The sequence below is a fragment of the Corylus avellana genome, chromosome 11, assembly GCF_965113065.1.
Source record: "Corylus avellana chromosome 11, dhCorAvel1.hap1.2, whole genome shotgun sequence".
Taxonomy (NCBI): Eukaryota; Viridiplantae; Streptophyta; class Magnoliopsida; order Fagales; family Betulaceae; genus Corylus; species Corylus avellana.
Genome location: NC_142500.1, coordinates 3,126,293 through 3,152,579, shown reverse-complemented (window position 1 = coordinate 3,152,579; position 26,287 = coordinate 3,126,293). Strand labels below are relative to the sequence as shown.

Sequence of the window (26,287 nt, the reverse complement as noted above, 5' to 3'; positions counted from 1 at the left end):
GTGAGTCTGAAAAGTGATGATTTAAGTTACTTTTGTTAAATTGTCTCATCAAAATAACTAAAAAATGATTTTAGTGAGGCTGCAATGAGTGCTCTAACATTCAATACTATTTCACTTCACGGCACAACCCAAAAAAAAAAAAAAAAAAGATTTTGAGTTTTTTATTAATATTTTGTGTTACACGTTGTTTGTTAATGTTTTGATAAATTTTTAATAGAAAGGAAAAAGATGAGAGTGAGTCAACAAAAACAGCAATTAGAGCAGAGAATGCGATTACAACTTAAAATACAAAATATTTTTTTTCTTTCAAGTAAATTATCCTCAATTAATATCACATTAGAATATTTTTCCAATAAAAAAAAAAAAAACCCTCCAAAATACATTAACAAACGTACTAGAAGATCTTTCTTTTCTCAATCATACCGAAAGACAGTTGGATTGTAACTGACTCTACGGAACTCTTTTTTTTTTTTTTTTGGTTTAATTTTCATATGATTTGGTTGAACATGAAATAAGCCAATAACAACAACGCCAGACCGTTCACACCCATTGAATTCGAGTGCAGTCGACCAAAACTAAAACCAGCTACGAGAAGAAAAATTTAGTAAAACATAAGTGGAAGACAAATGATTGAACAGCACGCAATATCTTATTATTCAGCTGAATGATTGAGAAAACAATGTGTATTCAAAGTTTGAAGAATTAACTATCCATCAAATGACAACGAAAATCTCATACTGGAAAAGAAATTTATTGCTGACGACTACATGTCAATAAATCAAAACAATGAATTTAATAGAACCCCCCACCCAGAAAAGATCCCAAGCGCCATTGGCATCTACTGTGAAATTTTCAATTACAAGGATCAAAACGTATAAAACAATTCATAGGAAATAGGCCTGCCAGATGGTGATACTACTGATGCAAGAGCTTGTGAATCTTTGGCAATTATATATGCAGCTCATCCTTAGAGTTGCAGAGAGGGTGAAAGGCGTATGATCATATAAATCTTTCTGATTTAATTTGAAGAAATTCTATCAAGATGCCAAAAACAATGATTCTGAGTTTTTCTTGTCTAAGGTTATCCAGTACCTGTATCATTGTGAAAACAGCCGTAGACCTGCTTCTAAATCCTCAAGGGTAATAGTACGAAGTTCATCTGTGTCTATACAGTCAAAACTGAGCCTAAGGTCCAAATACTCTCTAGCATTAACTAGCATTGGATCCACCAAACCGCCATTCATCTCCTTGCGCAGCTTTTCCGTTGTTTCCCTCTGAATCGAGGCTGCCACAGCTTCTTCGGTGCAAGAAGGGTGTAACTTAAATCCATACAACAAGCTATCCTCCGCTTGATTATTCATCTTGATATGGAGAATCTTGGCTAGTTCTTCTGAACTGAAGTCATTAAAATAGAAAAACTTGGTCACCCGTCTGCAGAAGCCTTCGTTAGAAGCAATGACACGCTTCATTGGTTCACTGTACCCAGCAAATATGACCACAACCTTTCCACTGTCCATGACAGACATAATCTCTTCTAAGGCCTCCAATCCATAGTCCTTATCATCTGCCTTCTGCATAGGTATCAGTCGGTATGCTTCATCCACAAAAAGAATTCCTCCTTCTGCATCCTTTATCTGTGCACAGCGTTCTATTATTAGTTTGTGACAGTAACATATTCAAACTTGTCTTTGCTGGGACGAGAGAGAGAGAGGGAGACACAGAGAACTTAAGAACATAATGTGAGAAAGCCCAGTGGTTACCTTTCTCCTAGTTTTTGGCCCGGTATGACCAACAAACTCTCCAACCAAATCAGTCCGCTGTACTTCTGTTACCTTGTCAGTCGGTAAAATTCCCACCATATGGAGTAATCTTCCAAGGATTCGAGCTACCATTGTCTTACCTGTGGAATATAATATTAATCATAGATGCTTTGCTAGTTGATCAAACAAGATACAGCAAACTGACATCTTCAGATATGGTAGAAAGACAATCAATCAATTATATGTGTATTTATAATTTTCTTTTGCACATCAAAGCAGCAGTTAAATCTCTTGGAAGATATTATTGTGGTTTCAGCTTTACCTATTAAAAAAAAAAATCGTGGTTTCAGAAAAGAAATTAGCAACAAATACACAGATTGATATAAAGAAGACACATTTGATATATAAACAAATTAAGAATTGGGTGTGTAACTTATTTGACTCTGAAGAGTTTGGATAAGGCATTTAACAAATCAACTCAAGAAGTTCACTTCGTTTCTGTATCAGAAATGGATTATATAGACATATAGTTATTTTACACACTAAAACCAAGATGCCTAGAGAACATGGTTTTTACAATGTTAACGATTTGTGATAAGATTATCTTCCAAATACAGTAAGCAAGTAGCATGGCAAAATAAACAGGAATTTAGCAGTGTTGACGGAAAATAAAGAAATATTTATCACAAGCCAGATACAATCTTGCCAGATACTACCTGTTCCAGGATTGCCAAGGAACGCCATATGTGGGGGTCTTCTGGTGCCAACTTTCAGCCCAAGGGCCCTACGCCTCTCATCCAAAAGCATTCCCTTCGCCCACTTCCGTAGTTGTGTCTTCAGCTCATGCAAACCTACTACTTTTGATATTTCATTTTCGAGTTCATCCATCTTGGCTTTAGTTTCACCGCATGCTTCAATTGCTCTTCTCTTTCGCTGCTCTTCAAGATGCAAGTGCAATAGTTCTCGCAACTTTTCACTTCCTGGGCCTTGTGAAAGATGATTTAGAGGAGTCATGCCCTCCTGCAATTCAAAGTTTATGCCAACTATGATTATTTCCAATTTTTCACTAAGCTGAAAGTACAGAAAGCAATTGCAGTCCACAGTACATTATCCTTAGCACTGCAATCAGCATTGTGCTCAAGCAACGTCTTGACAGTTGAGCAGTCTTCAGCTCGAAGTGAGTACCAAACAGCAAGATGTAATGGCGTCATTCCATTCTGCATTAGTAAGAAAGGAAAAGAAAAGTTTTTACAATCAGAACACAACCAAATCCCATTCTAATTATTCTTTAAAGTGGATCATATGGTGACAAGAGAAAAGCACATTTGCTTTCGCTTCAATAAAAGCACCATGAGCAAGAAGCAATCTCGCAGCATCACTGCACCCATTCTTTGCTGCCATGTGCAATGGTGTTTCTCCATACTGCAAAGCACGACAAGTTAACGTCAAGAAATCAATAAAAAGAGCAACAAGTATTATTAAGTCATGACCAAAAGCTTATATAAATTCCAAATGTCATAACAATTTAGATTATCCACATTTTTGCAAAGGAAAAAAAAACACGCATTAATTTTACATACCATGTTCTTGGCTTCCAACTCAACCTTATCTGGCCCTTGACAATCAAGAAGAAATTTAACTATCTCAGCCCTGTTGTAACCAGCAGAAACATGAAGAGGCGTCTGTGCCATCTATAATAAAGCAAAGAAAGTGAGGCATAAAATTAAAGACAAAAAGCTTTGTATAGAAGCAGATTCAGGAATTCAGAAACGAAGATAATATATAGACATGATTTATTTAACTCCAAAAAATAGAAGCAAAACTACATATAAGCGAGCAAAACCTAAAAGCAAAGTAAATCCTAGCTCATTTTTATCTTTTACCAACATCATCACTCCCCATTAACTATCTCAGCCCTGTTGTAACCAGCAGAAACTTGAAGCGAGCAAAACCTAAGAGCAAAGTAAATCCTAGCTCATTTTTATCTTTTTACCAACACCATCACTCCCCATAATCCATTCTTTCCACTCCAACATTTGTTGAAATTACTAATCATGTGTTCCGTGTTCATCCTACCTATACTAAAGCATGTTCATTCTCCATAGCTCTACACCCCCTACTCAGCATTGACAGCTTCTCTAGTCTAATTAAACCAAATCTATGTCACCATCACATTAAACATTACATAAACTTGATTAAAAAGAATAACATTGATTATATATATAGGCTCAATGCAACTCTTAATGCACACACACAGATAGGAAATTCATCCATCCCCAGCCCAACTGTCTGCAATCGAGATCCATTTCCATCTATGTCCTTGATCTCATTAAAACATCACTTTTGTGCTTCCTTCGTCTCCAAATTCAACTACATTATATCTACATAGCCCCTGCCAACTTTATTTTTAAGCCAATGACAGTCTCGATTTCCTCAAGAAACTAATACAACATTCCCTACCAACCAAAATTCAGCCACCCAGCATATGACTCAAATGGGTCCAAATTCGTTTAATTTTACAACCCAATTCACAAACAAACTTAAAGATGTACATAGCACAAAACCCATTAAAACAACTCCTTCAAACAACACCCATCAAAATGAACGCACACAAAAGAATCGAATTCTTGAAAAAAGTTTTTTATTTTATTATATAAATAGAGAATGAGATCTTACAACAGGGTTTCTTTCGTTGAGAAGCGACGGATTCTCTCGGAGTAGCCTCTGAAATCCAAGAAGATCCCCGAACTGGGCGTAACCATGAATGGTGGTCGGCTTGGCAGATCTCGACCGCTGATCCTGTATCCTCTGCATCCCTACGAATTGCCTCTCAATGCCTCTCTCTAATGCAAGAAAAAACGAAGAGACACGGAAAGAGAGAGAGCTTCGAGAGGCTGCGCGCGCTCTTTCCTTTTTCTTTTTTTTTCCTTTTTCTTTTCCCTCTCTCTCTTTTTTATTGGGTTTTGCTGAGGATTTTTGTGTCAGAGCCTACAGCGGTCAACGCGCAGATGAAGCCGAAGCTCACCCCGCGTCCGACTCTCTCGCGTCCTAATTTCACACCACTGGGACTAGTCTAAATTCTGCTCATCTTCTTCGCTGACTCGAACCCATCAGTTTTCTGCGGGACACTGGCTGCTGCCAGCTGCCTTCAACAATCACTACCTATTAAGTAATGCTTTAAACCATCTGTTTGTTTTGAGATTTGGATTTTCTACCCAATTCGACCATGGAAGGTTCCTTTGAGTCTTTGACAGTTCCCTAAAATGCATATAGCATCACTATTCTCGGGAAAATGTTCGGTTACTATAGCATTTCCAATAGACTTTTTAGAGCGTCCTTAGGCCCACTAAAACCATTTTTTAATTTTTTTCATAAGGTAATTTAATTAAAATAACCTAAACGTCTACTTTTCAGAAAAGTAGTGAAGTGAGCGGTACAGTCAGTATCACCAAATTTTAAAACTACTATTTACTCACTTATCAATTAAATAATTCATTTCTCTCTTCTTCTTTTTTTTCTTTTAATAGTTAAAAAAATAAATAAACAAATTTTAAAAAAATAATATTTAAATAAAATAGTAAAAGTGAATTGTTAAAATAGTGAGGCTGCTAGTAATGCTCTAAAAAATGAGTTGTCCAAATAACCAAAAACGTGGAGAGTAAAATTCGGTGAGGCCGCTAAGAATACTCTTATAGGTAAATTAACAATTAAAAATGTTTTGGTTACTCATAATAATAACAAGACCAAGATGCAGCCGACATGAATACACATTATTGTTTACCATCTTTATCTATTTTATTTCTTCTTTTTTTTTTTATTGTTTTATTCAATAATGCAAGTTAGCCTGGCTGTCAATGCTTTTCACAATATATAATACAGTTCACAATCTATTTGTAGTAGCGAACAGCCTCAATTATTTATTTATTTTTTTTTAAAACTCTATTGAGATTTATTATAAATTGCCTCATCAACTTTGTGTGTAATCCCAAGATTACAACTAAACCGACATTAGTCATTGGAAATTGGACATTAAACGCACCAAAAAAAGGTCTGAGCCCATCATGTCAATGAACCCGGTTTGCCCGTCTCGAACCATTTCGGATCTTTTCAATTCAGCCTGTTTAGGCCTTTAAGTTCGGTCTATTGGGCCTTTTTTTTTTTTCTTTTTTTTTTTTGCATTCTCCGTAACTTGATTGGTGTAGCGTTCTGGTTTTTCAAGAGTGATAGATGGACCTCAGGGCTAAGGTTGATCAATTGAGACACCTTCGTTCTTCGTCATGTTCGAAGACGACGAAGATGAGACATAAGAGATTAAGAGAGGGTTACAAAACAAAAAGTGGGGTAAATGATGACGACCGAATCGAGGCCGGCAGTGAGATGTTGTTATACATCACTTCTCATTTCTCAAAAGTTTAGGTGTGAAGAAGTGATTTTCCAAAATATTCGGCGTAAAGAGATTGATTCTTTGACGGGAGACCAAGATGAGAAGAAAATTGAAGTGATGTTTATAAAATCTAAGAATGAGTTATATATATGTTGCTATTTTACTAAACACTGGTTTATATGAGATAATTACAATTAGTGTTTGTGATCAGCAAAACATTCAGCTATGATTAGCTTATCTAAATATATAATTCTAATATATTATTCATTATTTGAATCTAAATGCAGTGGTCGGCTTCTTATTCTAGAGGATATCTTGATGTAGTAGACAACTCTTCAACACGTGAGGGAGTGTAAGTATGATCTCTAATAATGTCGAAGACGTACAAACAGTTATAGTTAACGATTATTATTTTTAACTATAACCACAACTAAAAATGTACAAACAATTACAATTAACGATTATTGTTTTTAAGTACTACAACCACAACCACCTTATGTAATTATTAAATTTTAATAACTAGAAGCGCATTGCTTTAAATAATCAACGAGTTTGAAGTATGAGCTTCTTTGGGCTCCTAAAAGTAGTTGCTAATTAGTTTACTCAAAGATCAGGAAAACGACAGAAAAACCAGCATTTCAAGTTGCTAATTAGCTCCTAAAACATGTACGTACAAGCATCACCTTCCCTACCTTGTCTACCTTACCAACAGAAAAACGACACGCTGAGACAATCTAATTAGGACACGTGTAACATGTACACTTGGAGATGAGGTTGCTTTAACGTGTGGTCATCACAGTCCACCTTCTCTCTTCCGAATCTTTCTCTCTTTGATATTTTATTGATTTTTATCTTTTTTATTTTACCAACCTTAAAAGGGAAGAAATCACAACCGTCGTACAAAATCAGCAAACACTCCCAGATATTTTGGAACGGTTTTTTTTTTACATCAACTTTGGAGTCTGGGGTATCCTCAGTCCATAGCTAGCAGCCATGGCCACAGTCATGAGGCTTCACATTTTCCCACAAAGATTCGAACAATTGAGCTTCAAGGACCCCGGAAGGACCGGCCAGCCGGTCGTGCTCGGACCGGGTTTATGCCAGTCCGGCTTGGGACGACGGCGTGGGCGTGATGGGTTGTGTTTGAAACAGTGCAGGTCGTTTAGGGCTGAGGAGGGAGAGAAAGAGGTGGAAAGTGCGAGAAAGTGTGGGACTTTGAAGGAAACCGAGGCTAAGCTTCAAAGGGGAATTGGGTTTTGGAGCTCCTTGAGGACTACTATTTTGGGTGGTTTTAGTTTGGCTCGTGGTGATGAGTATAGCAACGCTCTGGCCAAGGTGGAGGAGGTATTCTCTTCGGTGAGTTGTATTTGTATACGATTTGTTTCATTATTTTTAAAGATTCTTTCTTTACTTAGTGGAATATGTAGTTGAATTGGAGAAATGATTGCAAGCGTAATTCAGAAAATTTACTGAGTGTTGAGTTTCCATTCCTTTTGTTTCCATCCAAATTATCCAATCCAAATGTTAGAGCAGTGAAGATATTGAAAATATGAACTTGAAACTTTGTTATTTGGGACTAGAGAAATTAAACTTTCCTCATATTGGAGCCTAATATTTATATTTTTCTTTGCTTTCAAAAACTTTTTTCCCTTATCAAATGCTGAAAACTCGTTTAAAATACTTTTCATACCAAATAGATTTGTAGACGTGGCTCCTACCACTCAAACACTTTTCATACCAAACTACAAAACTTTTGACAAAAACACTTTTCACAAAATAAAAATAAAATATTTCTCAAAAAATAATTAAATTTATATTTTTTTCAAAAAGGGGATTTTCATGTACAATTTTCTTTTTCAAATGCAAGGATGTTAATTACATGTATAATCCATAAAAGTAGTTAAGAGTTGGGTGCTGTTGTGGTAGCCAGATCAACACCACGTGGTGGTTAGCCATGGAACAACCAATATTTTCTTCTTTTCTTACCTTTTATTTTTTATTTTTTTTTTATTTTTATTTTTAAAAAGGTTTTTCTTTTTATATTGTAAAAATATTTCTTAATTTTATATTTTTCAGAAGCATTTCTCAAATTTTTACCAAACTAATTTTCATTTGTGGACCCTACATATAACACTTTTTTCCAAATAGATTTGTGAGTATATTTTCGGCTTTAACATTAGTTTTCTTTCTCACAACAGAGTGCCATCCAAGTGGGAAGATATATTATAACCATGATGAGCACTGGAGTGATACTTGCAATTGGATTTCAGATGTCAGGTTAGCTAACATGCACTCTGGTTGTGAGATTGCATGCATTGATATAATGTAAAAACATCAGTGAATTCTCGATGTACACAAGAATTCAATTGTATTTGATTTTGTGAAGGTGGAGATAGTCAGATGGACACTTTGATTTGGTATAGCTGGCTTGGAGGAATTATTATTGGAACCATGATAGGTGCTAATATGGTTTTAGAGGAACATTGTCGTGCTGGTCCACGTAATGTTGTCATAACTGGAAGGTGATCTCTCCCTCACTCTCTGTCTCTCTCTCCTTGGGCTTGAAAAGTAATCGATTTTACTTCTACAAGTAGTTTTAAACTCTAAAGCTCATGCATTTTGTTAAATGGAGTATCCTATGATCAATGCTCAATGCTTACCAGTGTCTTTCCCAAAGCCTTGTCCTTAGGTACTATCAATTTGTGTACCTGCGTTGGGGGTGGGGGCTCTGCAATGTCAAATTAACATGGCAGTTTTCCATTTTGTTCACTTATAGAGTAGTTAGAGATTGAAAGTGTTAAACCACCTCTCATGTGTGGGACCAAACTCTCCCTTAATAAGTAAGGCCCAACACGTGAAATATTTAATTGAATTGGAAGGTGAATTGACGGAGTCAAGGTTCGAACTCATGATCTCTGAATTTGATACCATGTAAGCTTTTATGATAAGTGGTGATTTAACAGAAAGCTTTACTTTATATGATCTGATGTTGATGCTTAAAAATGCATGTGTGGATGTTTCTTTATTCAATTCGTAAGTTCACTTGATCCTGTGGCTTGGGATCGTTTACTTGGGTGTAATCACAGTTTGGATATATGTGCTCCAGATGGGTTATTGCTAATGGAAAAAATAACAATTTTATGTTTTAACTGTCTGGTACAGTACAAGGGGACTGGGAAAAGCACTTGCTCGTGAATTTCTTCTTTCTGGAGATCGGGTGGTTATTGCCTCTCGCAGGTGGTATTTAGAATTAGGATATTGATTTAGTTCGATAATGTGCCTATAATTTCAACACAGTTATCACTCACAATGTCGCTTCCATAAATGGATCTTTTGAAGGCAGCCCTGAGTCTGTAGATATGACTGTCAAAGAGCTTGAGGAGAACCTAAAGGAATGTCTAACCACTGCGGGTGGCTCGTCGAGGACAATGCTGCAACGTGCAAAAGTGGTAGGCATTGCATGTAATGTTTGTGACGCTGATGATGTACAGAAATTGGCAAACTTTGCTGTCAAGGAACTTGGTTCTATCAACATTTGGGTGAGTGACTCACCTTTTTCAATTGATGCTTGTTGCTAACCACTCTCGCCAGTTGCTGTTGTTACTGAAGATGGTATATGACAATTTCTTTTTATTTGGACTATGCATGTTGCCGTTGTTTTTGCAAATGCTTGTTTGGTCAAATTTAAAGAGATTGAAACTTCTAATGGCATAATGTTCTTGGTTGTCAACTGTCAGATGGTTACCTTTTTTCTGTGTCAAAACTCAAAAGGCTTAACACTTTTTGATGGCATCTCCCATATGATCATGTTGTTCAGACTTGCATTAGATGAAAAGCAGGATAAAACAATACATTCGTTTTTCATTTATGACTGAGGTTCCAATAAATTGGGTAGCAATATCTTATTATGATGAGGTTTATGCTTTTTGTGGATTGGTGGTGATGATGTGATAATAATGCCTATCTTTTGTCCTTGTCTCTGTTTAATTATCCTATTCAACCTCTAGTTCCTGTTGTATTTAATGCGGCATGGTTTGTAACTTTCTCAAAATTACTGAAATATTCCATTTTGTACTTCCATTGTTTGGCAGATAAACAATGCTGGCACAAATAAAGGTTTTAGACCATTGCTGGAGTTTTCTGATGAAGATATTAGACAGGTATTCATATATGAATTATTTATCGATTTGTTTTGATAGATCTGGTATTTGAGAACTTTATCTAGTATGTGCATGTAGATGTACTTTAAGCACAGGAGGTCCTGTCAGAAAAGTAACTTTGAAAATACTAGGAGCTGTTGTATTGAATCACCATCTGTTTGATATAGGATTTGATTCTAAATATGGCTGTTTTCCATTGTTGAATCACTAATTGTGATTAGACAACCTTCATACTTTGACACAATGACCTAATGCTGAGAAGTATCTTCAACCCTCCTCCTCCTCTATGCATCTCTGTGTGACTCAAAGAAGACAGGGATGATGTGCTCACACATCTAAACATTATGGTACAAAGTACTTATTAAGATTATTTCTTGTATAGTTGGCCTAATTTTCCTACCAATATATCATGGTAGTTTACACATTTCGGTAAGAGTGGTTTTACCTTATTTCTTGAATTGATTTAACTCTTACCTCTCCTAATTATGCTAGATTGTCTCAACAAACCTGGTTGGCTCTCTTCTCTGCACTCGAGAAGCCATGCAAGTGATGAAGAACCAGGCTATTGGGGGACATATATTTAACATGGATGGTGCAGGCTCTGGGGGATCTAGTACCCCTCTTACAGCTGTGTAAGTTTATATTACCATGGAAGCTAAGTTTATTCTGTAGTGAGCAGAGGTGAAAACTTTCACCTGGTTTAGCCTAATCATTATTCAATGACCCATGGTAGTTGTTACTATTCCAAGTTCCCATGGTTGATGATGATATTTATTAGTTTGTTCGTTTGACTTGCAGCTATGGGTCAACAAAATGTGGGCTTAGGCAGCTTCAGGCATCTCTGTTGAAAGAGTGCAAGCGGTCCAAAGTTGGGGTGCACACAGCATCTCCGGGCATGGTCCTTACAGATCTGCTCCTAAGGTACATAGGAATCATCCCTGGTTTTTGCAATGCACTTATAACGCCATTCGAGTTCCTTTCATAATATCATCTTAAGTGCCTCAATGCCAATTGCCACATTTCTATTTCTTATAAATTCTATGTTCTTTGGTTTAGATTTGAAGGTTGCATCTCTTTTCTATCTATGGCTATTTCACTTACCTTATATACCTTGTCTTTTGCTTTTGCTTCTCTATGGTTTGCAGTGGCTCGAGTATCCAAAATAAGCAAATGTTTAACATCATCTGTGAGCTTCCTGAAACAGTTGCTCGAACTCTAGTTCCAAGGATGCGGGTTGTAAAGGGAACAGGAAAGGCAATCAGTTACTTGACCCCCCCTAGGATCTTACTTGCTTTAGTCACTGCATGGCTTCGACGAGGTCGATGGTTTGATGCCAAGGTAATCTTCATTATTTTGTGAAAGCATTTGACACTCCCTGCTGGTGCTCAACTATTGAGTTCTGACAGCCAGAGGAGTCCCTTATCAAGTTACCAACCATAAAAAGATTCTTAGTACCATTCATGATTGAATGTGAGTGCGTTAGATGACTTGGTAAATTTAATTCCTTTAATTCTAAACTGAACAGGGGAATGTGAGATAATTTTAAAATTTTGCTCATGTTTATCATCTAAATGTGATGGTGATGACATATCTGTAGCAAGAAGAAGCTGATTTGAGCATATATTGCAGGGGAGGGCATTGTATGCAGCGGAGGCAGACCGTCTCCGTAACTGGGCTGAAAACCGCACTCGGTTTTCTTTTACAGATGCAATGGAAATGTACACGGAGAACACTTGGGTGTCGGTTTTCTCGCTTTCTGTTGTTTGTGCCTTCATAATCCTTTCTAGCACTGGCAGCACATTTCCTGGTACGTGAGTTGTAAGCACAATTACAGCCTGAAAGAATCAGTAACATGTACATCAGGGCAATGCTCTCTGTGAGTGAGGTCAACTGCTATGCCTGGCAAGGCAAGTATACAACACTTAGAGCAGATTAGTGGCTTTATACCCTACATTCTTGGGACACTTACTTAACCATTAGGAGGGTCGGTTATAGCATGATCCCAAATGTTTTAACGACCCATGCATGCACAAGAGTCCAGTAAAAGTTTAGGGCATGTACACAGAAACAAACGCATTGTATTTCATTAATGAAGCATTCTCCATTGAGATGCTTCTATGGGCATGTAATGTTTCTATGGTATATATGTAATGCTTCTATCAGTCTATGGGTTCATTGTGAAATTCCCCTTCGAAATCTTTGTCCGTCCATTTCTTTTTTTTCTTTTTAATCTCTCACAATGATCTTCTAGCAAGCAAAACACATGGTCAGTATGCCTGGAGTTGGATTTTTGGCCACATTTGCATGAAGAAGTTATTAAACAAGTGTATGTTCTGTTGGGTCTGCTGCTGCTGTTGATCTTTATGAAATTCCCTTACCTTTGGGCCTGTGGCACCATTCCTCTTATTTATACTAGTTGGTTTGAGTAGTGGGAGGGGCAACATTTCCTCGACGGGCCAAAGCATTTTGAACCAATCATTCTGAACCAAAGCATTTTCGAGTTAAACGACTATATAAAATAATATATAGCCCGTTTTTTGGTATTATTAATCTAAACAATTGGGCTCAAGGCGTCCAAAACGATGGGCCTTTTCAACATTTTAAAGTTAAACAACAGGGTGTTAGATGTAATAAACATAGGGGATTAGGCTTAAACAGCTGAGCCATCAATGTTTTGAGCTCTCTCCCTGCAATGTGAATAGACTAGAATAAGACCATCAAAGTTGAATAAAATACCATTATTCATCACACACCTGAACTTTTATGTAGTCCACAACCCATATTTATTGGTAATAGTTTAACTAACAGGGGTTTCACAACCACAAAGGATCTCTTTACAAGATTACACACACATATATATATAGTCTTAATCACTCATAAGAGCATTCACATTTGGTTCAACAAATTTTTTATTTTAGGTCATATTTTTTCAAAATTTTCTAATGGATATTTTTTTAAATTCGTTATTTCCGACTGGTCATTTAAAAAAAAAAATTGTCTTTTTCTAATGATTATGTATTTATTTCGTGTAGAGATGGAAAGTATGCTTTTTCATTTGAGAGACAGAAAGAGAAATGAGAGGAGTGCATAAAAGACACCAAAAAAAAAAAGGGCCATGATTCAGAGCACGCTGGCGTGCTTCAACAGTGAAGCACGCCAGGCTAAATTTCTTTTTTTTTCAAAAAAATTAAAATAATAAAAAAAATCACGGCCGGCGTGCTCTATATCTTTACCAAAAAAAAAAAAAATTAGAGGAGATAAAATTGTAGAATAAAAAAGATATTTTTATACGTTTGGTTTGGTGGGTGTAAAATGCTCACCAAATTGTAGCAACTCAACAAATTTATTTCTAAATAAGTAGACGAACTTAAATTTTTTCATTCAAAATAACCTTTCACCCGGTCTCTAAAAGGGACGTGTTTTTTGAGCCATTAAAAAAAACATGTGAAAAGAACATTCAACATGCAATTAAAAAAAATGTGTTTCTCACATGCAAATAATGATACGTCACTTTTAAAAGTTAAGCATAAATGCTCTAACAAACTGAGTCCCAAAAAAAATACAAAATTACTCAATACAACAAGTTAGAGGGTCTTGTATTGTTGGACGCAATTTGGTCAGTTTAATGGAAATATTAAATATAATGGTTAATTGTTGTTGGTTGTGGAATTTCGGCCTTTTCTCATTTTCTGTGTTCTTGGTTGTTGATTTTGTTTTGCAGAGTTTGCTTCTGTGTATGTAAATTAATGTTGTTTTAGTTGTTGTAATGCTGTTTGTGGAGTTGTGTTTCTTCACAGCTTCAGTGTTTTCGTTGCTGTAGTTGTATAGCAGCATAGTTTTCTGTGTGTATAGGTGGAGGGTTTGTAGTTGTAATTTTGTTAGTTGTTGTGTTTCAGCTTCCTTTGTCTTGCTGGAAAAGATTAAAGCAAATTTAAATGTGTTCATTATGCTTATGGTTTAAGTAACTACTAATGTCTCCCGATATTGCTCCCCTATTGCCGTCCAACCAAATATTAAAAAATAAAAAAAATAAAAAAATAAAAAATAAAAATAAAAAAGTGGATTGCTGGATTGATTGGGATGTTAGCCGTTGGTCAGGCACCGAATGTCATGCCCATAATTACATAGGATTAGAAGATTAAAATAATTCGTTGCCATGTGCTTTGAGCTCTCATGGTCCCCTTCGCCTCTCAAAGTATGCAAAAATATTTCACGAATTCAAAGTCAACCACAACAGATAAAAAGAAAAGCGACAAAATAATAATGAAAGACTTCTAACATGCCAAGGCTTATAATTAAAAACCTCCTTTTTCACTCAACAATAAAAATAAAAATAAAAATAAAACCCTCCTTTTTCTTCTCTCTTTTTCAACTTCTATGAAACTTCTATGTTTCATAGTCAATCGTAGATATTAGGTGATATGAACTACAGTATCCTTATAATTGCCACCTGAGTTACTAGCATTGCATTAGAACCAAAAAATGATAAAAGAAGCATGAATTAGGAGTGTGAGCTAGCCTCAAACCTCTCCCTCAATTGACTATGCGTGGAAAACACTCTGTAAAGAGAGAGGTTAGATTATTGAAAGACACTTGTTATTTTTACGAAATACTATTTATTTCTTTGTTTACTTTTGATCTCAAAGTTTTTTACTGACTTAGGCATCAGAGTGACCCTCGTTAGACAATAACGAGTCACTTTGACCCTTTTTTTTTTTTTTTTTCTTACCTTACAAGCATTGTTGATTCGAATTCGGTGTATAATTAACTGATCGCAACCAATCGCCCTTAACATGTAGCATATTCAATGCGAGTCGAACCAAAACATAGCCATATCCTTAATGAAAAAAAAAAAAAAACAGAACATAAAATAGGATAATGTGGTACTCATGGAATTTAGCAAACCTGATTGTCGGTCTGGTGTTCTTACAATTAATATTATTATTGTCCGGCAACACCGAATAACTGAGATTAGAAAAACGCGTCTTTCCCCTCACTTCAAATATATATGAGATGAGAACTGATTCACAGCACGCGGCGTGCGTGGCATGTCAGTGCAAAAAAAATTTTTCTGTTTATCTTTACCCATATGAGATTTGATAACGTTAAATTAGCTTACATTTGGTCTTACGTACTAGAACCTTCTGTTTTAAACAAAAATAAATAAATAAATTAGAACCTTCTGCTCTGCTTAATTAATAGGGAAAAATAAAAAAATTATTCCTTATGGTTTACTTGATTTACATTTTACTCCATGTGATATCAAAACGAACTCAGAGGTCCCTGTAGTATGCAAAAAAAATAATTTAGTCCATACAGTTAAATTACATCCATTGACTTAACATATTCCGTTAGTGTGTCACGTTACATCCAATAAAAGTATGATACATGTCATATTTTATTTATGACTTTTAAAAATCATACTTGAATTTTCCATGTCATATTATTATGTCAACTAATATTCCCTCCTCAGATTTACTCCACGTCAAACACAAGTAAAATATTTTTAACCAACCTAATTCTACCAAATTATTGATACGAGCACCACCATCTTCTTTTTCTTCTTCACGGACGCCGCGTTCTTCTTCTTCTTCTTGTCCTGTCTTCCTTTTTTTCTTGTATCTCTTCTCATCTTTTGAAATTTTGAATCTATTTCTTAATTTAATTTCCTCTTCTCTTCCTATCTTCTACTTTTTCTTAGCTCGGCTCTTATGCTTTTCTCCACTGTTGAAATTCGGAGAAAAAAAAAATTATGTTGCTTGACAGAGACAAAGACAGAGACAGAAAGACATAAGAATTTTTCTAACTCAAATTCCATTAAAAAGAATTCACTAATTCTATCAAAAAAGAAAAGAAAAACGAATTGAATAAATCAAAACAACAATTTGAAGTTTCTGTTGCTTTTTGTTGAAGATAGTGGGATTAAAAAAAGTGATTTCCTTGTATTTTTTTTTTTTTTTTTTGGGATCTACGACTGTGTTTGCTTTTTGTGGATTTTGTTTGCCCCTTTGTCTGAATGCAAAAACAAAGAATTTACATTTTCCTAACTGCACATTCATACAGATATTTGCGTATGGACTTTTGACCAAGACCAGTCAAAGAACTCCAATGTTGTGTTTGTACATACTATATAAAAGTAATCACTTGATTGAAAGTCGTTAATCCTGGAACATATGTGGATGATGGGCTCATTAACAATCGGAGGTCCTCCTTCTCTCCACCTAATCCTGTTAAAATCACATCTTTCAATGCTAATGGTGAAGAACACGACGTCCGTGAAGAAGAAAAAGAAGATGGTGTGCTTGTATCAATAATTTGGTAGAATTATGTCTGTTAAAAATATTTTACTTGTGTTTGATGTGGAGTAAATCTGAGGTGGATGTATTAGTTGGCATAATAATATGACATAGAAAATTCAAGTATGCTTTTTAAAAGTCATAAATAAAATATGACAAGTGTCATACTTTTATTGGATATGATGTGGCACCCTAACAGAATCCGTTAAGTCAATGAATGAAATTTAACTGTAGGAACTAAATTATTTTTTCTTCAATACCACAGGGACCTCTAAGTTCATTTTGATATCACAGGAAGTAAATTGTAAATCAGGTAAACTACATGGACTAATTTTGCATTTTTCCCTAATTAATATCTTCTATTTGTTACAAAAATAAAAAATAAAAAATCTTCTATATTGCTAGCCTTGTAATCATTATCACAGACTCGTACATCATGCAATCAGGATGAAGTTCGTTTACTATTAATAAGTTCTTAATCAAACTTATATCTAATCCATTGTTAATAAGGATATTGTTATGGTCCTAAGGGTTAAGAATTTAACCAAATCTGTATCGAACAGTTTTAAGGTTTTTGGGTTAATGGTTAAACTCTTAGAGTGCGTTTGAAATTGCGATTTCGCAAGAATAATCCGCGCTTTTAAAAGATATCACAAAACGTAAAGAGTTTGACATTGCGATTTAAAAAGTACTTAATCTAAAATAGGAAAAAAAAAATGCAATTTCTATAAGTAGGCTAAGAATGCTTATTTAAAAAAAGTGCGAATTTAAACCAAAATTACCATTTCGCATAACAAATATTTAATAAAAAAGATTAATTTTTAACATGTTTTACTAAACGCCTTTACGATTTTAAAAAGTAGTGATTTCAAAAGCACAATTTTTAAAATCGTACTTATTGAAACTACAATCTCAAATACAAACTTCATATGGAACTCATAATACACTTAACCATATGAGGCCAAAACTCGAAAATTTTAAGGCCTAAGGGCCGCTAAGACAATAAATTTAAGTGGTGTTTTTTTTTTAATTTATTTTTTTATTTTATAAAAAATATCTAAATATTAATAAATAATATTTATTTTAATTTTATAATAAAAGCAAAGTAACAAAAGATAAGTTATGTTAAAGTTTGACTTTATGAGGTAATTAATTTTATTTTATCATTAACTAATATTACACCTAAGCCATATACGAGACCCATAAGGGGATTTTTTTTATTTTTATTTTTTGAAGGAGCCTTTTAATATTATTATTTTTTTTTTAAAAAAAATGCCTTAAGCCTTTAAGCCGCCCTATATAAAATCGTAGCACGCATGCATGAATCTCCGAAAGGATGGCCAAAAAGACTTGAATGGAGGATGACTTTGTCTAGTCAAATATCCCCACTTTCTAAAAAGGCCTGTCGCCTCACGCGTCTGAATATGACTTCCCGCCGGCGAAGAATCATATTTACGCCGGCAGCTCGCCCCCCCTGTCACCAATTAGTGTATTACTTTAATTATTGTTATCATCCCTAATTAAAAAAGAAAAACAGTTAAGTTACATATAATTACTAATTAGGCTACACAAGCACATTAAGGCCCACAAGCTCTTGGGTCCATTGAGGTCCACCCGCCCTCAACATGGACCGCGCCTCCCGTCAATATGGACCTCTTGAATGGTTCATTAAATAAGAGAATTCTAACCGACGGGCAACCTTTAAAGAGTTGATTGATCGATAGACGACGGTAAGAGAATCCTCCTAAAGTTCTATTAACCGATGATTTCCTAAATAACAGTTTCTACTAAACAAACTTGTATGTATATGAACGCCATATAAGGAGTGTTCCTTAATTAAATTAAAGAATGTGGCAATCCATATCGAGCCTACTTGCCTTACATATGACAATCCAATAAAAAATGTGACAATCTTTGGTCCAAAGTATGTGTTGTAGTATCCTCTTATTCTCTCATTTTTTTACCTATTCATAGATTATCATATTGACTTAAGTATCATAGTATCTACCGTAAATATTTCCGACGAGTCACTTGTGTCTATTTTTATTTCGTAGGTATTTGTGGTTAGTTACAAAACAAGAATATGGACAAATAACTTAAAATACAAAAGAAACTCCAAATAAGTTTAAGCTCCATCCCATTAGAATACTATTTTTCAACAAATAAAAAGTAATACTTAATCAAAACACATTAACAATCATATCAAAAGAAGCTTCTTAGAGTCTTGACAAACAGATAGGAGGCGGTGGTGATGATGATCTTAATATCTTAAACCAAAATCTCCAAACATGTGCTTATTTTGTCTCTATTTATATATCCAAATAAAAATGGAAAGTAATCACCGGCTAACACCCATTGCCATTTGCCAGCCTTGTAGTGCTTGACCAGCCGCTCCAGCTTTTGGAATTGACTGAATGGAGCCTTCCTACTACCTTGAAACAGTCCTAATTGCCATGTAATGGATTTGTCAACACAGTAACGGTCCTAACGTCGGTGACAAATGCTGCCGTTAAAACTACTTATCTACCGTTATTTAACTGCTCAACTGTTATTATCTGGATACTGGTTAGTGTTAAATACTCTTAAAAACATTTTTGTGTTTAAGTATTTATTTAGATAACACGTCCACGTCTTTGTGTGTGGTTAAGCGTTGGGATCCAGCTGGTTTTCCCTTTCCTTAGAGTAACAGCCACTGCAACTATAAAAGGCTTATAAATTTTAAATAATAATTAAAATACATATGATTACCTAATCTTTGACTAATTCATAATTAACCAATCACATACAAGAACACATTTTCTTTTGTTATTTCTAATAATATTTAATAAGGAGCTTGACAACTGTCTTTCATCTTGCATATTTTCAAAGCTAAACAGGTACAGTTGGCTTTTTTTTTTTTTTTTTTTTTTTTTTTTTTTTTTCCACTTTTCCACTTTTCCTTCTGGGTAAGAAATATTTATTTCGTGCTTGTTCTTGCCCATTTAAATCAAACGCTATGGATGGAAAGGGTGGTGATAGACTAATGAGCCCATTTCAATTTTCCACATGGGCGGGTCAGAAGAAGCACCCTCGAATTATTAGGGGTTAGATTGGAATTTTATGGCTTTGTTGGGAGGACGGCTGGGATTTGGTGCACAACATCATCTCAATCGGTTAACAAATGGTCTCGTGCTCAAAACCTTCGTTGTCAGCTAATCATCGGAAATTGGTTGTCCTTTTCATCTCACTTCAGCACCGAATCCCCTTCCTGGCAATGTCCCATTTCTATCTTTGCACACTACCGAAATGGGCTCACCACATAAATAAACTAGGAAGGTTGTCGGACAAATCGCTTAAGTAGATTAAATTCGAATTATGTTTGCATAACGATCGTTCTCTCCAATTTTGGACACCATAATTAAAAAACAAAAAATACAAATAATTTTACTCCTCCATCTCCATAGGACTTCATGCCAATTTCACGTAAATAATTTTAAACCAAATAGTTACTGGTTTAAGAAATAAAATATAAGATAAATCTTAGGATATGTATAAGGTTCCGAAAATCATGTGGCCAAAACACATATACAGTCGGAGCATTGAATTCTCCCATCATTTATTTGAGAAATAAAATATATATAAAGCAAATATTTGTAAAGTTAAATTTATTTATTTATTTATTTTTCCTGGACTCAGGATATTAGTAATTTAGTATAGTAGGTCCAAGAAGAGACGGCCAAAAGAAAGACGAGAGCGTCCCCATTGGCTCACCCAACAAAGGCGTAATTAATTGATGATTCCCCAAGCGAGTGATGAGCGGAGAAATGCGCGGGCCAGTCGTGTTCGGTCCCACCAACCGCACTGTTTAGTTCCCAAACCCAAACTCTAACTCAGAAAAGTTGTGCGTTCAAACACAGCCCCCATGTGATAAAAAGTGCAACAAAAATTCCTTGGAGCTCGGATAGTTCTCTCTCTCTCTCTCTCTCTCTCTCTCTGTCTCTCTTCCGGGAGAGGAAGGCTTGTTTTCTGATTGGCCATGTCTCAATCTCCAAGCCCCTCTTCGCCGGCCACTCCCTCGGCGCCGCCACCAGCCACGCCAGCCGCTCCGCCGCCAGCTACTCCCTCAGCGCCGCCGCCGGCCACTCCATCTGCTCCGCCACCAGCCACTCCCTCAGCGCCACCACCGTCCACTCCGTCTTCGCCACCACCGTCCACTCCCTCGCCACCACCGTCCACGCCTTCCACTCCCTCCACCCCGCCGCCAAGCGCAACTCCGTCTACTCCTTCACCGCCGTCGAACCCAACGACGCCTCCTTCTCCTCCGGCGACGACAAGGAGTCCGCCGCCTCCTTCGAGTTCTGGCACCCCCCCGAGCACTCGTAGCCCTCCGCCACCCCCGTCGACGAGTGGTTCGCCGACGTCTTCGTCGAGTGGGATATCGACTGGGGTTGTGGTTGGGATAGCGATCGGTGGGGTGTTGATTCTGGTGGTGCTGAGTATACTGTGCGTGTGTTGCACCAAGAAGAAGAGGAGACGCCGAGATGAGGAGGGCTACTATGCGCCTCCACCTCCGCCTCCAGGTCCCAAAGGTATGAGCTTTTTCATTTTTGACCTTTTGAGGTGTCACTGAATTCTATCAATTCCAAGTTTATGTGCATGTGTGGTTTCTCATTTGTGATTTATTTGGGTTCATCAGCAAGGGGTTGTTTAGAAATAGATTTATGTTTTTGGGTTTCCTCTGATTCGAATTTATAGGGGTTTTCAGTTCATGTTTGGTTCGTGAATGTTGTATTGGTTTTTGTTGATCTTTGTTTTAGTTTGGGTGACTGTGCTGAAGAATGGATCTGGGTCACAGGCCTCGAAAATGTTTTGTTAAAAAGTACGAGGAATTAATGTATTATGTTTTCCCTCTCCGAGGTGGTCATAGATTTAACATTTCCATGGGCTCAAAATTTTCGTTATTGGGATTGTTGAGAACACGTTATTCGAGTGGGTTTGGAAGAAGATCTAGTGAATGGGATGAGATTACTGGGTTCTTTAAAGGCATTATTTTGTTGATACTTATTATTGTTTAGGTGGATCATTCTTCAGCTATGATTTTCCAAGTCTTTTTTTCCTCTTGCTCTTCCGATATATAAGCTTTTAATCAAGGTCCCCGAGGGCGCTTTGGTTGATACATGATTTCTGTTTCGGCTTTCGTTGGTTTAGCAAAATGATTTTGATTATCATCTTGCTTCTAGATTGTTAAAAAAAAAAAAAAAAAAAAAAAAATTCTATTCTACTGCTTTTCGTGATCAAGGCTTTTCTGCCACTACAATTTTCTAGTGCCATTTCTTCAGTTACGGAAAACAAAGTTATTAACCTTAATTTTGATTTGCTCCTTTCTTATGTTTGTTGGAATTGCCAGTTGGCCCTTACGGTGGTCCACAACAGCAGCATTGGCAACAAAATGCTCCCCCACCTGCGAATCATGTTGTTGGAGTGTTGCAGAAACCCTCTCCTCCACCAGCAGTTGCATCACGACCACCTTACTCACCGGCAAATGCTCCTACAACACCGCAGCCCCCACCACCACCGCCTTTCCTGAACAGCAGTGGAGGCTCTGGGTCCAATTATTCGGGGTCAGAAAATCCACTCCCACCACCTCATCCAGGAGTAGTCTTAGGTTTCTCAAAGAGCAGTTTTTCATACGAAGAATTAGCTATGGCAACTGATGGATTCTCGGATGCCAACCTTCTTGGACAAGGTGGATTTGGGTATGTGCATAGAGGAGTCCTTCCGAATGGGAAGGAAGTGGCTATCAAGCAGTTGAAAGCTGGAAGTGGGCAGGGGGAGCGTGAGTTTCAGGCAGAGGTTGAGATTATTAGTCGAGTACATCACAAACATCTTGTTTCATTGGTTGGGTACTGTATCACTGGGTCTCAGAGGCTGCTTGTTTATGAGTTTGTTCCAAACAATACCTTAGAGTTCCACTTACATGGTAAGTTAGCTTCAGCTCTGGAAATTTTTCTGATTTTTTTTTTCTAATTAACATGTAAAGCTGTGTTGTGAAAGACCAAAAGGATGCTATCCACTTTAGAAAAAATTAAATGCTTTTTTTTTTCTTCTTCTTTTCTGTTTTACTTGCTTCTGGATCTTACGCTTTTTGCTACTATAAAACTTTGATTGCTGATTATTACTGGTTTTGTGTCCAAATTTTGAATCTTTTAGAAGCGCTATTTCAATCTGTTGTGTATCAATGAAGCCTGGGACTAAACTAGGATTCATTGTTTTGCTGGAGCTGTGGTCCTGATAGAGAATTCTTATTGCAGGGAAGGGGCGACCAACTATGGATTGGCCCACAAGACTTAAAATTGCCTTAGGATCTGCAAAAGGACTGGCATATCTTCACGAGGATTGTAAGCTCTCTCTCTCTCTCTCTCTTTCTCTCTCTCTCTCTCTCTCATTAGTAGAGCAATTACTGATCTATTTGAGTTACTGACTTTGTATTTAAACTTCAATTCACATTTTAATTATATGTAATTATGTATATGTAGGCCATCCCAAGATCATTCATCGTGATATCAAAGCATCCAATATACTTATAGACTTCAAGTTTGAGGCAAAGGTACCAATTGCAATATTGATTTCTTGAAATCTGTTACCTTTTGAATTGTCAAAAACGGTAGTTCTGCCTTGTATGACTGAAAGGCTGGCCATGGGCTGCCTGAGTAAATTCCTGTTGATTTTGTTTATTTGGATTAGCTTTCATTCTACCTTGACAATTGTATATTTCTGTCATTCTCCTCATGAGATGTGATTGCTTAGTTATTATAGTTATAGCTGAGATAACAAGTTCAACAATTCTTTTGCTCAGGTTGCGGATTTTGGACTTGCAAAGTTGGCCTCTGATACCAATACTCATGTCTCCACCAGGGTGATGGGAACTTTTGGGTAAAGACCAACTCCTTTCATTTTCTAGTTGGTTACGTCTATGGTTTTGACCGTTAATATATTATTTTTTGGAGACCTAGAATGACTTGGATTCTCCTAGATCCTGCTTTTCCAAAAAAATTGTTTATTGTAACATCTTTATAGACTAATCAATGCCCCTGCTCTGGTATATGCTGTTTTCACATGCAGTAAATGTTAATATTTGAAAGTTCCATTCGAATTCCTGCTGCATTGGTTTATCTTAATGTCAATAGTGCTTGATCATCTGTTGTCAAATCTGGGGTTCTCAAAAATGTCATGATAGTCAACTCTTATGCTCATTTCCAGATATATTATCTTTGTTAATTTTTTTTCTTAGGTTTAACTAGTCTGGATTGATGTTCTTTATGTGCAAAGTCAGAATATATTCTTCAGGTTCTCACATACACTCCCGTGGCAGGTATCTGGCTCCAGAATATGCGTCAAGTGGGAAACTCACAGACAAATCAGATGTTTTCTCCTATGGGGTCATGCTTTTGGAGTTGATCACCGGACGCCGACCTGTTGACACAACCCATTCCTTCATGGAGGATAGTTTGGTAGACTGGGTGAGTTCATTAGTTAAACTCACTTCCTACAGGCGTGCACATAAACATACATATGTGCGTGCAAAGGACACGCAGTGTTTACTATCTCTCAGTTTTTCTTTTTGCACATGGAAAACTAAATTATGTTGGCATTACAGGCAAGGCCTTTGCTCACACGAGCTTTGGAAGATAGAAACTTTGATGCTCTGATTGATCAAAGGCTGCAAAATGATTATGAACCCAATGAGATGGCATGCATGGTTACTTGTGCTGCTGCCTGTGTGCGTCATTCCGCACGGCGTCGACCAAGAATGAGTCAGGTAAGAGTCCAAACTTTCATTTTTGATTGCCCTATTTATTTGCTTCATGTCCAAGTCTATATTGTTTACTAGAAGGCTTCTAACCAGTAACTTTATTGCTTGAAACCATGCAGATTGTTCGAGCTTTGGAAGGAGATGCGTCTCTCGCAGATCTTAGTGAAGGAATCAGACCTGGACACAGCACCGTATACAGCTCTCATGGAAGCTCAGACTATGACACCAGCCAATACAAGGAGGACATGAAAAAATTCAGGAAGGTGGCATTGGGAAGCCAGGAGTACGGTGGCAGTAGCGAGTATAGTGGACCAACCAGTGAGTATGGTTTGTACCCTTCTGGATCAAGCAGTGAAGGCCAAACCACCCGAGATATGGAGATGGGAAAGATAAAGAAAAGCAGCCAAGGTTTCAGTGGAAGCTCTTGAGTCTCGACTACTGATGCCTTTTTTCTTGCTCATGTAAAAACCCACCCACCCACCCACCCACCCCCTTATTTTTACGCTTGTGTCAAAATTGATTGGAAGATGACGACATGTTTGGCATGAATTCAATTAACCCATTTTTATTTTCTTTTGAAATATCGGCTTTTTACATTGTATTTATCAATAGTGATCATACGACAAAATAACAGAGAAACTTGTCCAATTCTTTTATTCGTTTCTTCAAGTGTGTTGTCCAAATTTTTGTGCGTGCATGGTGCTTTAATTTAGTCTTTGTTGTTGTGTCAGTTTTGCTTGTATTGAAAATTAACAAGTAGGTGGGATGTTGTTGAAGAGGCCACCACAAATTACTTCAAGCTTTTTACGTGTTTATTTTCTGTCTGCTACACTTTGTATCGAGAATTATGCGTTTGGTGGCGAAAATGAGAAATCGCTCTTGCTAATTCAGGCAATGCAATGTAAATATACCTGTTGGCGGATCAAGACTCTCAGTACTTATTATTCATTCTAAATGAATGGTTAAGATTACGCCATGTCATCTATTTTGTATTATTTTATGTTTTTTTTTTTTTAAAAAAAAAATTGTGAATAATAATAAAAAATTGAAATTAGGGTAACTTCACTGAAGACTTCTGAATTTTCACATGATTTGACAAATTTTTCGAACTTTAAAATCTCTCAATTTGGATCCCTGAACTTTTAATTGCTCTTAATGTGAACCACTCCATCAATTTTAGCCATTAAAAATACGAAAAAAAGCCAAAATATCTATGATTTTCCTTTTTTTTTTTTAAATAAAAAAACGTTTTGAAAGTTTGAATTTTATACAAAAATTAGAGTATAATCGTCATGTAACGTATAAAATCTAATGGAGGGGTCTAAATTAAGAGCAATTGAAAGCTTAAGATCTTCAGTGAAGTTACCCCTTGAAATTATGTTTGAATGGTACGGTTTAGAGAATAAAAAAAAGATAATACTAGACATTTCAACTTTTTTTTTCAAATTCATTTTTTCAAATGATCTGGTCCATTCAATAAATAAATAGATTTATCTTGTTTGTTTTGAAAAAAAAAAAAAAATTATATATATATATATATATATATATATATATATATATATTTTCTTAAATGAATGTGAGGTCGAAATTATTTGGGAAGAGAAATTTGATAAAAAAGTGTTTGGCATATCCTCAAAAAATAGAAAAAAAAAAGAAAAAAAAAAGGGGGGGTTAATTTTTCCCCAAAACTTTTCCCTCTCCTACGCTACTCCCTCCTCCCTCAAGTTCGGCCTTCGCCCACCACCTAGCGCTGCCGCTGCCCACCGTCTGGCCGAACGTCACCCCCGACCCCACCACCGGTATCTGAGTTTGGCTGGCTGCTCCTCCTCCTCTCCCTTAACTTTCGGCCTCTGCCCACCATCAAGCATTCTCGCCGCCACTGAATGCCACCTACG

The 26,287-nt window shown here is 36.5% G+C and overlaps 3 protein-coding genes across 3 annotated transcripts; 2 read left to right on the top strand and 1 right to left on the bottom strand.

Moving 5' to 3' along the window:
* Nucleotides 1-735: 735 nt before the first annotated feature.
* LOC132165835 (AAA-type ATPase family protein / ankyrin repeat family protein) lies at nt 736-5,033 on the bottom strand. The gene is made up of 7 exons (XM_059576516.2): nt 4,437-5,033; nt 3,341-3,451; nt 3,084-3,182; nt 2,867-2,977; nt 2,477-2,780; nt 1,761-1,900; nt 736-1,634 (listed from the first exon to the last, which is right to left on the bottom strand). Exons 1-7 carry the CDS (start codon nt 4,572-4,574, stop codon nt 1,098-1,100), a joined length of 1,440 nt encoding a protein of 479 aa, XP_059432499.2. The 5' UTR covers nt 4,575-5,033; the 3' UTR covers nt 736-1,097.
* A 1,951-nt stretch (nt 5,034-6,984) lies between these two features.
* Nucleotides 6,985-12,479, top strand: NYC1 (NAD(P)-binding Rossmann-fold superfamily protein). The gene is made up of 10 exons (XM_059577524.2): nt 6,985-7,500; nt 8,343-8,421; nt 8,531-8,666; nt 9,307-9,381; nt 9,488-9,683; nt 10,236-10,304; nt 10,797-10,936; nt 11,103-11,225; nt 11,450-11,642; nt 11,934-12,479. Exons 1-10 carry the CDS (start codon nt 7,138-7,140, stop codon nt 12,117-12,119), a joined length of 1,560 nt encoding a protein of 519 aa, XP_059433507.1. The 5' UTR covers nt 6,985-7,137; the 3' UTR covers nt 12,120-12,479.
* Nucleotides 12,480-20,403: 7,924 nt separating this feature from the next.
* On the top strand, nt 20,404-24,963 carry PERK1 (proline extensin-like receptor kinase 1). The gene is made up of 8 exons (XM_088511684.1): nt 20,404-21,168; nt 21,987-22,559; nt 22,891-22,977; nt 23,116-23,186; nt 23,436-23,512; nt 23,952-24,099; nt 24,237-24,398; nt 24,512-24,963. Exons 1-8 carry the CDS (start codon nt 20,616-20,618, stop codon nt 24,818-24,820), a joined length of 1,980 nt encoding a protein of 659 aa, XP_088367810.1. The 5' UTR covers nt 20,404-20,615; the 3' UTR covers nt 24,821-24,963.
* Nucleotides 24,964-26,287: the final 1,324 nt, after the last annotated feature.

Coding starts and splice junctions, on each gene's coding strand:
- LOC132165835 (XM_059576516.2), bottom strand. CDS start 4,574: ATGCAGAGGATACAGGATCAGCGGTCGAGATCTGCCAAGCCGACCACC. Junction 3,183..3,340: donor AGTTGGAAGCCAAGAACATG/GTATGTAAAATT, acceptor CGTGCTTTGCAG/TATGGAGAAACACCATTGCA. Junction 1,635..1,760: donor GGCCAAAAACTAGGAGAAAG/GTAACCACTGGG, acceptor CGCTGTGCACAG/ATAAAGGATGCAGAAGGAGG.
- PERK1 (XM_088511684.1), top strand. CDS start 20,616: ATGTCTCAATCTCCAAGCCCCTCTTCGCCGGCCACTCCCTCGGCGCCG. Junction 23,187..23,435: donor ACTTCAAGTTTGAGGCAAAG/GTACCAATTGCA, acceptor TCTTTTGCTCAG/GTTGCGGATTTTGGACTTGC. Junction 24,399..24,511: donor GTCGACCAAGAATGAGTCAG/GTAAGAGTCCAA, acceptor GAAACCATGCAG/ATTGTTCGAGCTTTGGAAGG.
- NYC1 (XM_059577524.2), top strand. CDS start 7,138: ATGGCCACAGTCATGAGGCTTCACATTTTCCCACAAAGATTCGAACAA. Junction 8,667..9,306: donor AATGTTGTCATAACTGGAAG/GTGATCTCTCCC, acceptor TGTCTGGTACAG/TACAAGGGGACTGGGAAAAG. Junction 10,937..11,102: donor AGTACCCCTCTTACAGCTGT/GTAAGTTTATAT, acceptor TTTGACTTGCAG/CTATGGGTCAACAAAATGTG.